Source organism: Arachis hypogaea, chromosome 17, assembly GCF_003086295.3.
Source record: "Arachis hypogaea cultivar Tifrunner chromosome 17, arahy.Tifrunner.gnm2.J5K5, whole genome shotgun sequence".
Lineage (NCBI taxonomy): Eukaryota > Viridiplantae > Streptophyta > Magnoliopsida > Fabales > Fabaceae > Arachis > Arachis hypogaea.
In genome coordinates this window covers 12,532,810-12,550,787 of record NC_092052.1, presented here as the reverse complement: position 1 = coordinate 12,550,787, position 17,978 = coordinate 12,532,810, and the positions used below count along the sequence as shown (strand labels likewise).

General features: G+C 34.8%; 3 protein-coding genes across 3 annotated transcripts; all 3 read right to left on the bottom strand.

Annotated features, from left to right (window-relative positions):
• Positions 1–3,405: 3,405 nt before the first annotated feature.
• LOC112762824 (inosine-5'-monophosphate dehydrogenase) lies at positions 3,406–5,854 on the bottom strand. The gene is given in 5 exon segments (XM_072222437.1): positions 3,406–3,666; positions 4,359–4,520; positions 4,522–4,617; positions 5,004–5,183; positions 5,681–5,854. Coding segments are annotated over 5 exon segments (684 nt in total). The 3' UTR covers positions 3,406–3,594.
• LOC112762823 (uncharacterized) lies at positions 5,855–11,353 on the bottom strand. The gene is made up of 4 exons (XM_025808655.2): positions 11,243–11,353; positions 7,931–8,082; positions 6,229–7,012; positions 5,855–6,133 (listed from the first exon to the last, which is right to left on the bottom strand). The coding sequence occupies exons 1-4, from the start codon at positions 11,351–11,353 to the stop codon at positions 5,855–5,857; spliced, it is 1,326 nt and encodes a 441-aa protein (XP_025664440.1).
• Positions 11,354–16,191: 4,838 nt separating this feature from the next.
• On the bottom strand, positions 16,192–17,349 carry LOC112762822 (uncharacterized mitochondrial protein AtMg00810-like). The gene has a single exon (XM_025808654.1). It carries the CDS (start codon positions 17,347–17,349, stop codon positions 16,192–16,194), a length of 1,158 nt encoding a protein of 385 aa, XP_025664439.1.
• Positions 17,350–17,978: the final 629 nt, after the last annotated feature.

The following is a 17,978-nucleotide window of genomic DNA, read 5'->3' as shown; positions in this document are numbered from 1 at the left end:
GACGGCGGCACCTCGGCACCAATAGAAGTCAGACACTGCCCCAAAGGAGTCAATATCTCACATTTAGGCTCAAAAACAACCCATACTAGAGGGAGACGGGTATAAATGAAGAGGATGAGACTCACAAAAAAAAGGATGATTTTAATATTAAATACCATTTCGGCTGCACCGTGCACCGCGAAAGTCCTTTCCAGTGAAATTTATAAAGGGGAATGCTAGGTGAACAATGACCATTTTGAACAATATGAACAACCACCAATCAAATAAAAATACACTACACCCTAATTTAATGCTACTAATTAAATTTAAGGTTAATTTACTCTTTTAACCCTATTAATTCACATTGTTCATAGATTATTCAAAAATGTTATTGGTTACCTATACTTTTCCATTTATAAAACCCCACTGGCAAGGTTCGAAGTTTCAAACTATGTACCTTTGTTGTGCCCAAGGTTATAAAAGCATAAGCCTTTCAATAAGCCACATGCGTTTTTATCCATCATAGTGTCAATAATTATATATATATATGAAAAATTTTAAGTATATCGAAAATATCGGTTCTACGTTAGAGACCCAAATCCTTTCATAGCACAATTACTCTTCGAAAGAGTGAAGAATGAAAAGTAGAGTTTCACTAGTAAGTCGAACGTCTCATCTTTCCGACTTTACTACGATGGAAAGTGCTTTCTTTCCCTTGTAGCCAAGTCATACTCATTCCGTACGACGAATGGGCCTTCGAGTTATTTCCGCCTCATTTGGATATCATACTTCCAAAAATATTCTAGACTAAACAAATGTTCATGACATGTTCTAGTTAATGAAATGTTTTCATGTTACAGAAGATCCAAAATTCTTCATTGATCCCAGCGACCTCGATTCTATACTTCATGTATATCTAGAACGAGTAGAATTGAATCACACCGCTCTAGTGCTTCTATTGAAGAGGCCCACGGATCAATTAAACAAAAAAGATCTTTCTTGTCCTTCTACTTAAGGTTATTTCCCGGATTTTGTCGGTAAGACTAAGCTTTGAAAAGATAGGGGTCAAGAAGTTTCGAAAAGGTTTTGGAAGCAAAAGTCAAATCTTAAGCAGCAGATACCACTAGAGAAAATGAAGATGAAAGAGATGCTTAATTAAAGATAATAATCCGATCTTTCATCCACTGAATCATACATAACATACGAATTTGAATCTGCAGAATCATAGGAATTAGAAGAAGCTGCCACTAACCGATGGGCAACTTTCAAAACAGCATATTCTGTAAGAAGGCCCTCTTCATTGGCATTCTCCGACTTAGAATCTAATTCATACCCGGCAATCTACGATCTACCCAGCGCCTTAGTTTATGTTGAATAGGCATACCCGACTTCCACTAATTGTCAAATAAAGCTATCCGTGCTTAGCTTGAAAGCATTCTTTGAAGCAAAAATCTTCCTTCATCGACTGTTCTGCAAGGAAAGCCTGATACTCCTCAGGATTTAAGAAAACTTCTACCAAAGTACCCCTCTGTTCCGGAGACATCATTAGCGTGTCATATACTGTGAGCAAGGCGGGGAATCCTCATTGTGTACTACCTAACTAACTCTCTTAGTCTATCACCGGAGTCTATCTAATGTCTCCTAATGCAGCTATGAAGGGCAATGCATTGTGGAAACCGGGCACTGAAAGATCCATTTGCATGGAAACTTCCAAAGCACTAACTAAAAAGACTGCAACGTTCGGATTACTTGACTCCTGCTCACCAGCACTATTACTACTGCTTGCTTCAAAAACTTTCTCCAGTTGTTTTAACCATTGATCTGAATTATAAAAAATATATATAATATATATTAATTAAAATCAACGGTTAAAATAACTAGAACACTGATATTTTCGGTACACTTAAAACTCTTCCTATAATATATTGTATAACAAGCAAGTGTAAAAAAGTAAAAAAACTAAAAAGCCAAAGCTTCCTTTTAAAAGTCAGCTACCGCCACTTCTATTTTATTTTATTTATTTATTTTTGTTCTGTTTTACTTGCTTTGATCCTTTTTAAATTTATTTTTTCTTTGTTGATTTAACCTTACTAGTTCAATCTCTTTCTCAGGTTCTTTCTTTTACTCTAAAATCATTGGTTAAATTACAAATTTATATATAAGTTAATTAAATTTAAGTAATGTGTAAAGTATTTTTTATTATCTAATATTAATGTTGTATTTTTCATTTTGTAAATTTTAATTTTATAACAACTTTATATATTTATTTAATTATTATTGGATCAAACGATTCAATTAGTGACCTACCGGATGAACCATTGATCTAATAATCCAATAAACTTAGCCGGATTAATTACTGATTCGATTTTGATAACTATGACCAAAATAGTATTTATTTTTATTTAAATTTTATAAATTGAATTAAAAATGTGATGAAATTATAAAGGTTTACATAGTACCAGAAACGTGTATTAATAAAATATTGCCAGAAACGTTTTTGCGATGAAAGGCCTTTTTTGATGATTTATTAATAGTACATTACCAGGAACGTTTTTACGATACTTGTTATTTTGTTGTTGTTGTCATTTAAAACAGTTGCTTGTTTTTGAAATAAAAAGAAACACTAAGTTAATGTTCCTAAAATACATTTTAACTATTCCCTTTATTGGTATTTCAAAGTGAAGAAAAAATAGAAATGCTTAATTTCAGGACTCAAAAGTACTCTAACTCATTTTTTTCTTTAGATTTTCTCTACATACTCACTTGAACTCATCACTCAACATCACTAATAATGCATAAACTTTAAATGTCTCTGCTACTTAATGAAGTAAACAATCTCAATAGACAATAGTTGTATTTTACCATGGTTATTACTCATTTTCCCCTTATTTTCTAATGGGTCAGTGATGTATTAGACAAGATTGTTTGTATTGTTTTGTAACATTTTTCATGAATAGTTTTCTTAAAAAATCACTGCATATTTCATTGTAATTCACGATTGTTCATTGCTTTTGTTTTGTTTTCATATTTTTATCTACTATAATAACATGCAAGTATAAGAAACGCACCCCATCAAGTTCAATAGTCATATATTAAAGAAATACAAAATATCACAAATAAAGATATCCATTTCGTTGCCTTTCGACCCGTTTGGCCAGACAACTAAGAGTCTAAAACATGCCATTCTATTTTACTTAGCTTATTAAAATGACTCTTTTTGGTCACTGATAAAATTTCAATATGAGAAGTTTTATTTAAAAAAAATATATATGTAAACCTAATGAATTGAAGATAACAAGAAAATTTCCCTTGAAACCTCAAATAGTACTCCGGAAGTATTGATTAGCACAAAAAAGATAACCAACTAAAAGTCTAAAACATCTATTTAAAATACAAGACAACAATGACGGAATTAAAACCCGAAGAAAAATTTAAAAATAACTCGGATTAATCCCATAAAATCATGGTGTGGCCACCATCATCCACAATGTTTCGATTTCTAATAACATCATTGGCAGCAACTTGCGACTGCCCGAGTAACATTTTATGCCCTTTTTTAAACGTACAACAATAATTTCTACCACGACTTACAACCATTTTGGATGGTTTCATACTTCAAAAGTATTTCTTTTCATAAGAAACCAGACCATGGATTCCACCTTCAACCTGCGCTGCTCCAGTCCGGACCTGAACAGAGCATACCAAGTATTAAGAAACAAATTTGAGTAAATCCCCCCCTTTGGTCTTGGGAAGTATTTCAGAAAAACATTAGTTCAGAAAAAGCTTATAAAATTTATAATACCAATCTTAACGATAATATTAACATAAACCATATTTTATTGTTTGCCTGAGTTAATTCCATGACAACGAGGTTGCAATTGCAGGCAAACACATCTGATTCCCCTTACACAATTTAAAGTGTGTTTTCAGATAGTGCTTTTCTCCTCTTGTGATTTTCAATTCAAGATGCATGTTCGTATAGAAAACACTAGTATTTTTTGAATCCTAACTTGTATGGGAACAACTCTTCCGAACAGAAAGAGAACAAAACCTAAAATATGAGGTAAAATAATTGCCTGCTTCTGGAACACATTTACAAACCACTCATTTCAATCTATGATGTTAGGAAGTTGTACGAATCTAAAAATGCCGTAGGGAATAATCTCAAAACATGCATTAAATGTGTTCTAGGAAAATACAAAAATTTAACACAAATGTTTTTTACTCCTTTTCCCTTTGTTTGGTTTGAAAACAATAAAAATAATTAAAAATGAAAAACCCCTGTAGAGAACTACAGTTCAAGGGTAAATGGTTGAGAAAATAGGAACTAGTGTATTTAGTGCAGAAATGATGAAGATAACAAGAAACGATAACCGTACCTCTAGCCTTAACACCTTGGATCTGAGGAGGTCATGAGCAGACTGCAGAGAGTTGGCACCGATATCTTGAAACCCTTGCTTGACAGCTTGCATGGTGTATGGTAGGAACTTCAAAACAGAACCCTTATCTTTAACAGCTCCAACAACGCCCTGAGCAACTTTTTAGTTTTGCAGTGTCACCCAAATATCTTTGATCACTTCCTTTAGTCATAGCTTCTAGTGAACCCATTCCTCTATACTTCTTGACTCGTTGACCATTCTGGTGAAGTAAAAATCAATTATGCATATTAACCAAAGGCAAGGAAGAAGAATAGCTCAAGATTTTATTTGTTAGAACTAGAATGGCCAAGTCAAATATCGAAAACATTGCAATCTTTTCACTTCAAGTACACCAAGGACTTGAAACAAATATTAATCATGAATTACCCCCAAAGTTTCTTCCCAATTATTCATCTACCATTTCAGTGTCAACGCTAAATACAAAAACAAATAAATATATAAAAATATTTTTCCTCTGAGCATAGAGTTTTGATGCTCTTACAATTTCATCTTTTTTCTAAGCAGTAAATTTTCTTTTATCATCACACTGATCCACATTATATCACAACTATTGTTGCAGAGCCTGACCCAGTTTTTTATTCATACCTGATACTCATAAGCTCCGGGAGCCTCGTTGCTACCAGCTAAGAAGCTTCCCATCATAACTGTAGATGCTCCCAATGACAAAGCCTTGACAATATGCCCAGAGTTTGAGATGCCACCATCGGCAATCACAGGAACACCGCTTTTATAAGCAATAGATGCAACCTTGTAAACTGCAGTTGCCTGAAAAGCATGAAGCCAATATTAATAACTTAGCACCTGCAAGCCAGAACATATAATTGAGAACAGGGTAGAAAGCAGGGCTGAAAATTCCCAAACACTTAAATGCAATATTAACAATCTATACAAAGTCAAAACTACTTAAACTTCGTCATTCCATAAGAAAAACATCACCATCTAAAGCAAAATGCAATCCCAATCACTGAATACTATTCAATAAGTCAACACTGTTCAAACAAAATGCAATTCTAATCATTGAATAAGTTAATACTGTACAATCCTTACAACTGAGTAGTAAGACCTCTTCTGCAATTAAGCTCAACCTAATCACTGAACCAAACCTTCTCAAAAGGTAACAACTATCCAAATTTATCACAATCTAAGCTCATATCTAACAAACAGCTCAAAACTCCAGGCCATCAACAAACACCAACACAGGCAGCAAAGATCAAAGATAACACCAAATTGAAAAATAAAATAAAACAAAATAACGTTCATACCTGACCACGCCCAACTGCACAAACCTCTTGTGTGGTGCAAATTGAACAAGACCCCATAGCAACCCTCAATCCATCAACACCAGCTTGGATCAGATTCTCAGCCTGGTACATAGTGACCACGTTCCCACCAACCACATCCAGTTCCGGGTACACCTTCTTCACATACTTGATCATCTACAATTGGTAACTAGAATTACCCTGTGAGCTGTCAAGAATCACCACATTCACCCCAGCCTTCACCAAGTGCTCCAACCTTTCCTTGTCTTGCTCCCTCGTCCCTATCGCCGCCCCAACCATCCATTCCCCGTCGGCACCCAACGACCCTGGCCCTGCCAGCTTTGGGTACCCTTTAACCTTCTCAACATCATCCTTGGTAACCACATCAACCACCTCGTTGTCCTTCACCAGCCCAACGAAATTCGCCTTCTTCTCCTCCAAGACCTTGTCAATTTCCTTCAAAAAGTATGGGAGGCAGAAAAACTTAGATAATATAAAGAAAGACAACACCAAAAGATTTTATTTAACGAGAGCAAAGTATTCGTCCTTGCCTTCAAGTCATGGCTCCAGGGCACCGTAATAGGTGTCGAGGGAGCCATGTAATCGCGGACTTTCAAGCTCTTGTCGCTTTGATTCATGTAGTCTTCTTTTGACACGTAGCCGAGTAGCTTGGACTTAGAGTTGCCAGACTCTGACAAGGATGAAGGGAGAATCGGCAAAGTTGTCAGGGGAGTCAATGTAAGCTGAGGGAGGGAGGAAGACAGGGTGGGAGAGGATGGGAACGCGGCAGGACTTGGCGGAGCAGATGACGGCGGCCTGGGTGGCGGGGGAGATGTTGGAGTGGATAATAGCGATGGCACCGAGAGAGGCCATGGCAGCGGCCATGGCGGACTCCGAAACGGTGTCCATCGGAGAAGCAATGAATGGGACGGAGAGAGGGACGTTGCGGGAGATGCGGGAGGAGAGATCGACGGCCTCGACCGGAAAGTCGATGTAGTGAGGGAGGAAGATGACGTCGTCGTAGGTGTAGGAGAAGCCCTGGTTGAATAGCTTCTCCGCCGTGAAACCGTCTTCGATCGGCGGCGGAGTGAAGTCCATGGCAGCGGCGGCGATGGTGGTGGTGGTTGTGGTTGCCGGGGAATATTAAATATTAAATAATTAATAATATAATAGTCACAATGGATAGCCTTTAAGTTGTTTCGTTTGCGTGGGTGAGCACTGAGCAGGGAAATGAGCAAGGTTGCGAGAACCGAACCGGTCAATGAACAGGTAAGGTAACTGTTCACTGGTTCAACCGGTTTAATTAAAACACAATAAATGAAGATATCCCAATACCTGTTCCAAACAAAACACAATAATTTATATCAGATGCAAGGAAATGTATTGATGCCACAAAGATATCCCATATAAACCTTTAAGAATTATAGGAAATTTTCCTTAAAGCACGTACAAATAGCTCTTGAGAATGATATCTTACAACTTCTAGCAGAAAATACATATTTAAACAAAATATAAGGACTAAACTTTCAGTATGAGAAATAAATCATTGTAAAATGCAGCAGAAACCATATCTTTAAGTTGACTGTAGTAGAACCTTGTATGCAAAAAGCAATGGTGTAATAATGGTGCTTATTATCAACATAAATAGCACCAACTAAGATGAATCAAATGTGGCCACAACTTTCAAAGCAACTGAAACTTAAACCAACGATTGTAATTCTGAAGCTGCTTGGATCGTGCTAGTAATGATGGCAGGAAAGAAAAGACCGATCATAATGAACAAATAGAAACTCTGAAAAACTTTTAACAAAATTTTCAGCATAATTTTAATAAAGATTAACAGGATTTTCAACTGATCACAATTTTAGCAAAATTTTGACACAATTTTAACAAAGATTAACAATCTTTTTCCAAAAATTAACCAACAAAACCAGCAGTGAACTAATCATTCAATGATTCAATCAACACCAAGAATACAGTGACAATTCAGCAACAATTCAGCAATCATCAACCACAATTTTAGATCTAAAATCAGTAACAACAGAAATTATATGATTGCAAATTAGTAATTACAGTGAAGTAGCATTCAGCAACAACAGAACCAACTGCAACAACTAAAAAACTTCATGGCAACAATAACTTCAGAATCACAACAACAATAACTTTAGAATTCAATTTCTGAACACAAACTCAGCTCAGAATCTTAAAAATTAACTAGAAAATAAAGATGAAACAGAAGAAGACGTGACCTACCGGTGAGACGCCAAGGGAGGAACGGGGGTGACAGAGTGAGCTCGGAAAGAGGAAGGGGAGTGACGGCGACGACAGAGAAGAAGGCGACACCGGCGAACACAGAGAGAGAGCTCGAACAGAGGAGACGGCGACGGAGATTCCCCAGGCGACGCCTATACCCAGCGAAGAAGAGTGGCGACGACAACGAGCAGGGCTGCGGGGCTGGGGGGCTAAATTTCCCTTCAGTTTCAGAGAGGAGGGGTTTGGGGTTGGTGCTGTATTAGATTTTAGGGTTTCTTGTGTTTTTTTCTTTTAACGCATAAAACGAAAACTTAAAAAAAAAAAAAAAAACTGTCCGGTTCTATTGGTTTATCAGTTAACTATGGGTTCAACCGATTCTTTGGCTGGTTTTCACTAGACAATTCATGAAATTAACCGAATTAATTTAGTGACCGATTTTTAATTAATTTAGTTAAACCGGTCAGTCCAGTTCGATTTTTAAAACTACGGAAATGAGCGAAGTGGGGTACTGAAGTTGCTTTTGGGGCTTCGGAGTTTATATTTGGGTTATGCTACACATCCAAGCATTTTTCTATCCAAGTTTTATCCAAGTAGGTTCAATACCAACAAAAACAACTCTCATTAAAAAAGCGTCATTACACGCGCTTTATTTTCTTCTCCTCCCCCGCGCTTCTTCTTCTTCTTATTCTTTCAAATACACGCATACGCCATCTTCTTCTTCTTTCAAATTCACGTATACCTCCTCCTCCTCCTTCTTCTTCTTCACGCACGCAGATTCTTCTTCTTCTCCTCCTTCATTATCGTCATCACCAACAACACAAATATTATTTTTTCAATTGAATTGAATAGACTGCAATTGCTAAATTGAATTGAATGGACGCAGGTGTTCTGAATTGAATTGAATTGATAATCTCTAAATTGTAGATAGAGGTGTTTCAAATTTGATTTTATATAATGGATTATGTTTCGTTCAGTCAGTACTATACAATTGTTTCACCATGAGTGCGTGTTCGGTTCATTATGTAAAAAGCTGTTCGAATTTGATTTTATATAATGGATTATGTTTCGTTCACTCAATACTATACAATTGTTTCACCATGAGTACGTGTTCGGTTCATTATGCAGAAAGCTGTTCGAATTTGATTTTATATAATGGATTATGTTTCATTCACTCAATACTATACAATTGCTTCACCATGAGTACTGTGTTCGGTTCATTATGCAGAAAGCTGTTTGAATTTGATTTTATATAATGGATTATGTTTTGTTCACTCAATACTATACAATTGTTTCACCATGAGTACGTGTTCGGTTCATTATGCAGAAAGCTGTTCGAATTTGAATTTATATAATGGATAATGTTCCATTAATTTAGTACTATACAATTGTTTTACCATAATAACATGTTCGGTTCATTTATGTTCTGCACAATTCAAAACTCTTCCTCCTCACTTTCTACTGCTTCTTCATCAGAGAGAGAAGGAGGAAAAGACAAAAAAATACAGCAGCAACAACAACAAAAGAATGACGATAAGGAGAAAACACGTGAAGAAGAAGGAACACGAAAAGGAAAGAGGAGAATGAAGAAGAGGAGGAACGTGAAGAAGAAGACGAAGAAGAAGACGCTCCGTTCGTAAACGAGCGTAAGAAGAAGCGGGAGAAGACGAAGAAGCGCGCGGAGAAGAGAAGAAAAAGAAGAGAAGAAGCGTGAGGTGAGAAGAAAAATGAAAAAAGCGTGTGGTCTAAAATTACTTGGATGAGTTTGGATACCAACATTACTTGAATGTGGAGAATATCTCTTTATATTTTATAGTTGACCATGCTTTCACTAATTCCTGTCCTTTTTTTCACTTGAATTATACAAATATATTTATGGCAAAATCTAATCAAATTAAAAGTTTAAAACTAAAAGGAAGATTCATTCAAATGCTTTCTAAGAATATTAGTTAAGAAAATAATAGGTAGTCTTGTTTTTATTAATACTTATATAGAAAACTTTAAAAATTCATATGAATATACTATTCATTTGTATTTATGAATGTTTAAAATGTTGATAATTCTAATGATAAAAAATAAAACTAACCTTGTATTCATAAAAAATAAATTTCGCTAATGATGGATAGAGACACAAAATTTTATGTTCTTGTATTCTGTTTGGTGATAAACTAGAACAAATTATGAAAATCTAATTTATTCTCATTTTTTTTCATTCAAAAAATTTGAGATGAAAAATATAATAATAAAAAAATATAATTATGAAAAATTAACAAAAATAATAAAAAAGAATGAAAAATAAGTTGTGTTCCTTGTTAGTGTCCCCGTGTCCTTCTTGTCAGGATGGACACAAAATACACTAATTCAGTGTCTTTGGACACACTGTCTCTGTCCATGTCTTTTCTGTCAAACATAATTTTGTGTCTCAGTGTCTATGTCTCAGTGTCTTGTCTTTGTAAATAAACGCAGCCTAAAATTACAAGTTCGAGTCTCCTTATTTTTGAAAATAAAATAAAATAAAAAAATAAAAAATAGATTTCAATGGATAAATTTTTTTAAGACTAAATTCTAATCCAATTCTACTCTAATTCTTAACCCTTGACCACCGCCATTTTTTTGGTCCACCCCTATCTATAGCTACAAACAGTAGTTCAATTACAATACAAACATAAAAAATAATGGATTAAAGTTTCAGATTAGATTAGATTAAACTAAAAGAGGATATTTTAAAAATTTTAGATGATATTGTTGGATTTAGATAATTTTATTTATTAAAATTCATTTTTCATAGCTATAATATTAATTTTATTTTTTTATGAGCAACATTATCAGTACTTTAAATATTTATAGATATAAATGATAGTTTATTTAATTTATATATTTTATATAAACATTGAATTTATAATATCTTTAAATTACACTATTAAGACACACTTAACAAAACCCTTAAAAAGTAATATAATTTTTGAAGTAATAATATTTACTCTTTTTTTGTAATATTGTGAATTTTCTTTTGTTAAGAAGTATGTAAAATGAAAAATATTAAGATCAACTTTGTATCATAATCCTTTATTGGTTTACTTCTACATAAGGCTCCAAAAATTAGTTCGAATCGGCCGGTCAGACCAGTCAAACTGAAAATCGGTAGTTACAATGACTCGGCAATAAAAAAACCGTCTTTTTTAAAAATGGGTCTTAAATCGACAAACCGGCCAAAAATTGTTGGATTCGATCAAACTGGGACTCAACATGGTTTTGAAAACAAGAGGTATACGACACCGTTTTAACAATCACGAAAAAAATCGAAAATGCCCTAACTTCCCTGAGCCCTCTCGCCTCTCTCTCAACGCAGCAGCCTCTGTTCTTCCATCTCGTCGCCGTCTTCAACCAGTCCAGCCACCGTCGTCCGCCGCGCTTCTCCTGCGTCATCGCAATGCCTTTATTCGTCGTGCTTCCGCGTCTATTGCCGAGCTCCCCCCTCTATTTCTCCATACTTTTGTAAAAACTGGAAAATCAATAAGCCATTTAATTAAAATAAAATAAAAATAAAAATAATTTAATTGTTCGGGATTGATTGAAAATAATAAAATATTAAATTCAAAAAATTTGGTGGAGAAAATAAAATTTACTATCAAAATCTAATTAATCGCGAAATAACGCATACCGACTTAAATCTGTCCGACTTTGTGAGTGAGAAAATTTAATTAATGGTAAATAAATTTAAAAAATTGAATTTTATAAATTAAAATGATAAAAATAATTTAGAATAAAAAATTAGACAATTATTTTAAAGATTTTGACCCAAAGTTTGGTCAAACGAACCAAAAATTCAACCGGATCTAAGTTAGGCCTAAATCCATCATATATATATATATATATATATATATATATATATATATATATATATATATATATATATGTATCTATATATATATGTATATATTCCCAAATAAGAGGCATTCAGCCTCATTACTTAGAAAGGAGAGGGAGAGAGGCACTGAAGTGAAGAGGAGAAGAAACTCCCATTTAACATTATTCACCTTCTTCTTCTCTTGGTCATAACATTCTCTTCGGAGCTCCAATCGTCACACCGTGTGTAATCACGCATTTGTCTCGTCGAGCTCTTTGAATCTATTTGAATAAAGTGGTAAGAAATTCTGAATTTTTTGCCCATTTCTCCCTTCTCCTCATTTTTGCGAATTTAGGTTTTGTGTGTTAAGAGATTTTATGATTTTGATGATTTAGGAAGTACTCTAGTATGAGCTATTACCGGATTTCATCCCTATATGCAGTGGGTAAGGTAAGAAAACTCTAAACTCTTGTGGTTTATTGAATTTGTGAACCCTAGTATTGATTGTGGTGAATTGTATGGGATTAGATTAAAATTCATGTTGAATTAGTAATTTGGAGTGATTGAAGTTGAGCTTTTGGTGGCTAAGTGATAAACCACATGTATACCCCTAGGGACCTAATTGAAAAGAAAAAAAAAAGTATAGAGACCTAATTGAAAATTTAAAAAATTATAAATATTCAATGAAAGGTATTCCTATAATCCCTATTTAATGATTCTACTACATGAAAAATATTCCTATAATCCCTTTTATTTTATCACTATCATTATTTTTCTTATTTATATACAAATTGTACCAAAAATACCTTCTCTTTATTTTTTTGACTTTTAAAATACCTTATCTTAAGAATATATACAAAAAAAAAAGTAATGAATAAAATAAAATAGAAATAGTAGTAATAAGTATAATACAAAATTTAATTTTCATCACTCAAGTATTTATTATGACCAACATAATGAAAGAACTTGCATATGCCATATGGTAACAAGAACCATTGATAGAATAATAACTAAAATTGTTTACAAAAACTGAGTTCTATATAGTTCCTCAAATAAGAGAACCAATTTGACTGACAAAAACTCAAAAATATACATCAAGTATATTGAAGAAATGAATTTTTCTTATGGTAACAAGAACCATCAGAAAGAAATCCCTAAAGGCTGTTTGCTCTAGCATAAACAGATATTCTCAGAAGGTATGTTTTTCATTCCAATTTTAAGAGTTGCTGGTCCATTGAATGGACAGAACTGTCAACTCTTGGGACAGGCTTCACCTCATTAAGTGGATGCTCAAAACTGCTCAAACCTCCTGATGTTGTAAAGAAGAATCCTAAACAAGCAGTAATACAAGTTAGTTTTTGTCGCATGATGTATAATTTGGAATAATATAGTCACCGATTTTTTACATAAACTATGACCATCAACTATTAGAATTAAACCATCAACTATTTCAGAAAAGGCATTTGCTACATCAGTTCTGGCTTTATTACCATATTCAACAGCTCTTTCCTTTGCTTTATGAAACTCCAAAACTAAACTCAATGCAAGAATCAAGAATTTTACATATTTGGTATCCTGTCCTTGATTCAAAATATCAGTACCACTACTTTGAAGAAATTGCAAAATATGTGCAACGGATCCACTATTAAACTCATACCAGAGAATTGATGCAGGGATACAAGTCAGTGCAGCAATGATTTAAAATAACTATTATGTTTCTTTACCCTCTCTAAAGTGGCAAGGGGATTGACTTTTAAAGCATCTGATTGAACAGCTCCACACTCCAAAACCAACTTGAAAAAAAAATGGATAAAAAATGCATCTCTAATTTGTAAGAATTATGTGCTTTTGAGTAACATGAATGTCCAGATCCGAGAATACAACTCTAGAAAATGATAAATCTCCTTCAACGCACAACAAATTAAAATATCATGGACTAACTATAGTAATTCTTTTACTCCTTTTATTGAATGAGTAAATTAAATGACTGATGTGCTCATTTTGCATCAAATACCAAGCTAGTTCACAAAACCATGATGTATATCTATGGTGAAATCCAAGTCCCCATCACTACAGGTATTAAAAATAGAAACACAATCCATTTAAAGCAACATCATCACAGTCACAACAATCAACATTCAAGAATAAACAAAATTCAAACATATAATTTGAAAAATAGGTTCAGAATTGAAGTCATCCCAACTCAGCATACATCCAAAATATGGAAAAGAATCAAGGCAATGATTGTGAAACCATCAACACAATTTATTATTTGAACATGGAAACTATCATAACATAAATCTCCAACTCAAATCTTGCGATGCATCTTCGTATCTTGCTTAATTCCGTAACCCAAAACATGAAAAAGGAACCGTCGATTTATACATCTTCACAAAATTAAACTATTGTAAATCAAACTTTCACAAACCCCCATTAAAAGCAGAATCCATTTACAGGAAAACAGAAGCAGAATCTATCTATAGGAGCACCATCACAGCAACAACAGTCAAACAATGCCATATTTTTTTTAAAAAAAATAACATAAACATCAACTATTAAAACTGAAAAAAGGAGGCTTCTTTCTTTGTCACTTACTTGTAGAAAGTTAGAGTGCAGGGAGATGGAGCAGAGGCACAACGCGAGGACGGGAGGCCAGGCGCTCGGAGGCTTGGCAAGGTGCGGCGCGGTGACTCCAAGCGAGGGCCTTCACCGCGAGGGAACGAAGACGACTTGGCCGGCCAAACAGTGGAGAAGACCTCCGACAACAACCACACAGATGGGCCCAGCGCAGAGGGGAGGCGACGGAGAGCACACCAGCAACCGTCCGTTGCATTCGATGGCAACCACACACGCCGACGACGAACGCAGGAGACGCAGGAGACAAAGCAACTTAGGGTTTCTTTTTTTCTTAGGAATGAAATGCGAGGGGTTCTTTGGGGATGTGGGAAAAATTCAGATAAGGTCACCGAGCCACTACAGCTAAATGGTAAGAATATTCTTTTTTTATCAAGAATATTCTGTTATCTCAAACGTTATACTGACGGTAGGGACTTAATTGAAAAAAAAAATTAAGGTATAGGGACCCAATTGAAAAGAAAAAAAGTATAGGGACCTAATTGAAAATTCGGTGAAACTATAGGGACCTGCAGAGTAATTAAACCTCATATATATATATATATATATATATATATATATATATATATATATATATATATATATTGATCTTTCCGAATTATTAATGTCCTTTTTAATAATCCTATGACCAGGAACAATTTAGATTAAATTATAAAAGATTTATCTCTCAATATTATGGTCCCTATCACAATGATAAATCTCTAAATTTAATCAAGGACTTTATTATATTAACATTTTAATATAATAAAAATAACAAATTATTCGACACATGATTGATTGGATTGTGGTCATACTCCTTATTCCCAACAATCTCCCATTTGCACGAAAGCCAATCATGATAGATTGGATCTTGGGCATACTATTATCACAATAATCTCCCACTTGAACTAGAGCCAATCAATCATGTGTATAATTTTTAATGCACATTTGTGTTTATCAAAACTCTTTTGACCTTAAATACCTTAACTTTTGAGCATATGTGCTTGACTTTTTACAAAATACTCCTAGTGCATAATAAATATCACATTTTCTCAAAACATAAAATCTCTCACTACAATAGTGCATAATTTTATTTTAAGGACAATCCTTATTGAACATGATTATTAAAAAAAATTCTAAGTAACCATTAGATCTATCTTTATAGAATTGCATCATTATACAAATCGGCTACTTTTTCGAAAAGTTAGTTTGTCGATCAAACCTTTTATACTTTCAGAAGAAAGTATATCCTCTATTGAGTAGTAAACAATTATAATAAAAGTAAGTGTACTCCCACTTTTTCTTTGTAGATACAAAGTTTTCCTTGACTACACAAATCAAACTTTAGATTGTCTTGAACTTCATGGAGTTCTATTTGTTCACCTTATCTTTCTTTGGGAGGGAATCCCTTTTCTAAAAAAGAGTTCAACCTCTTATCACAAACACTTTGTCATAGGAAGGGTGATAAAAATGATCTTATTAATTTTTAGGGTAACCAATAAATCTCATTTATTGGACCTAATATCAATTATATTGTTGTGCAATTTCTTAACACATATAAGACATCTCCAAACTCTAATGTTCTTGAGTTTCAGCTTATGCCTTTTTCATATCTCATATTGTTAAACCAGTAATTTCAGAGAATGGAAAAATGATTTCATTTCATCAAGTAATGAATGAGAAATGTTAGGTTTTATATACAGGGGATGGAAGAGTAGAAAATTAGCGTTTTGTAACTAACTACTGTAACTAATCTAATTTTACATAATTAATTTGTAAGTACAAGTGAGTCTAATATCCCCCCTCAAGTTGGAGCATATAAATTGTATGTTCCTAACTTGGACATGAGGAAAAGGAATTGAGGTTTTGAGATGGCCTTGGTGAGAATATCGGCTAATTGATGTTTGGTTGGAATGTGCACTAACTTGAGGAACCCGGTTTCAACCTTCTCGCGAATGAAATGACAATCTATCTCAACATGTTTGGACCTTTCATGGAAGGTTGGATTAGAGGCTAATTGAATAGCTGAAAGATTGTCGCAAAAAAGCATGGCAGACTCAATGGTGATATCCATGAACCTCAGTAAATTGGTCAGCCAAACAACTTCACAAGCAGCATTGGCCATAGCCCTGTACTCGGCCTCTGTTGAGCTTCTTGATACAACAGGTTGCTTCTTGCTTTTCCACGAAATTAAGGAATCCCCTAAGAAAGTGCAATAGCCAGTAGTAGACCTCCTAGTATCGAGGCAGCTTCCCCAATCTGCATCAGTGTAGATTGACAAGTTGAACTTCGAGTTTGAGGAGAAAAAAATGCCTTGACCCGGTGCTGCTTTGAGATATCTTAAGATCTGGTGGATTGCATTGAGGTGTGGAACTCTTGGGTCAGACATAAACTGGGCTAGTTTTGTCACTGCAAATATTATGTATGGTCTGGAGATTGTGAGATACATGAATCGGCCAATCAATCTTCGATAGGCTGATGCATCTTCAACCTTGTCACCTTCTTTGGCCCTCAGTTTAATGTTTGCTTCCATTGGAATCAAAGCTGGCTTGCAGTGTAGGAAATTGGTGTCTTCGAGTAGAGACAAAGTATACTTCCTCTGTGTAAGTGAGATTTCTTTTCTGGATTTTGCAATCTCTAATCCCAGAAAAAATTTGAGATCTCCTAAGATTTTCAACTTGAAGACTGATTGAAGCCTTTGCTGTATTTGTTGTACCATATCATTGTTTGCTCCGGCAATGATTATGTCATCAACATAGACAAGTAAAAAGGTGATTGAGGAGCCTTCTCCTGTAGAGAATAAAGAATAATCACTCTTGCATTGGCGAAAACCATGCTGTTTGAGAGTATAATAGAATTTGTTAAACCACTGCCAGGAAGCTTGTCTAAGGCCATATAGAGATCGAGTAAGTCGACATACAAGTCCTTGATTTCGTTTTGGATGCCCCAAAGGAATCTCCATGTAGACCTCTTCATCCAAACTCCCATTTAAAAATGCATTATTTATGTCCAATTGCACGAAATTCTAGTTTTTCACTGCTGCAATGGAGAGTAAAACTCTGACTGTTGAGACCTTGGCTACTGGACTGAATGTGTCTTTGAAGTCAATGCCAGCTTGTTGCGTGTAACCTTTGGCAACGAGCCTGGCTTTGTATCTTTCCAAACTGCCATCAGCCTTAAGCTTAGCTTTATAAACCCATCTACAACGGATTGCCTTTTTGTTAGGGGGTAGAGGAACCAACTCCCAAGTGTGATTGGATTCCAGAGCGTCCAGCTCTTCCTTCATTGCCTGCCGCCACTCATAGTGATGTACTGCTTGGTGATAAAATTGAGGTTCAGGTATAGTACTGACTTGATAGATTGCTGCATGGTAGATGTGGTTGAGTCTGTGGTTGCTTATGTAATTGGTAATAGGGTAGGGTGTATTAAGGTTGCATACATAGTCATTTAGGTATCTTGGTGGTTGAATGGTCCTGGTGGTTCTTCGGGGTGGGTTAGAATTGGTGGAGGGAGCTGTTTGATGTGAGGCATTTTGGTGGGAGCTAGAGGAGTTTGTTGAAAGGCGTTGTGTGTTCTCTGTGGTAGGAATAT

Bases quoted from the DNA above. Each gene is read 5' to 3' on its own strand.
- LOC112762823 (XM_025808655.2), bottom strand. From the start codon at position 11,353: ATGACGCAGGAGAAGCGCGGCGGACGACGGTGGCTGGACTGGTTGAAG. The intron at 8,083-11,242 runs GTTAGGGCATTT...CGCTGGGTATAG, and splicing joins AGGCGAGAGGGCTCAGGGAA to GCGTCGCCTGGGGAATCTCC. The intron at 7,013-7,930 runs GTAGGTCACGTC...TGTTTGGAACAG, and splicing joins CCTCCCTTGGCGTCTCACCG to GTATTGGGATATCTTCATTT.
- LOC112762822 (XM_025808654.1), bottom strand. From the start codon at position 17,349: ATGGAGATTCCTTTGGGGCATCCAAAACGAAATCAAGGACTTGTATGT.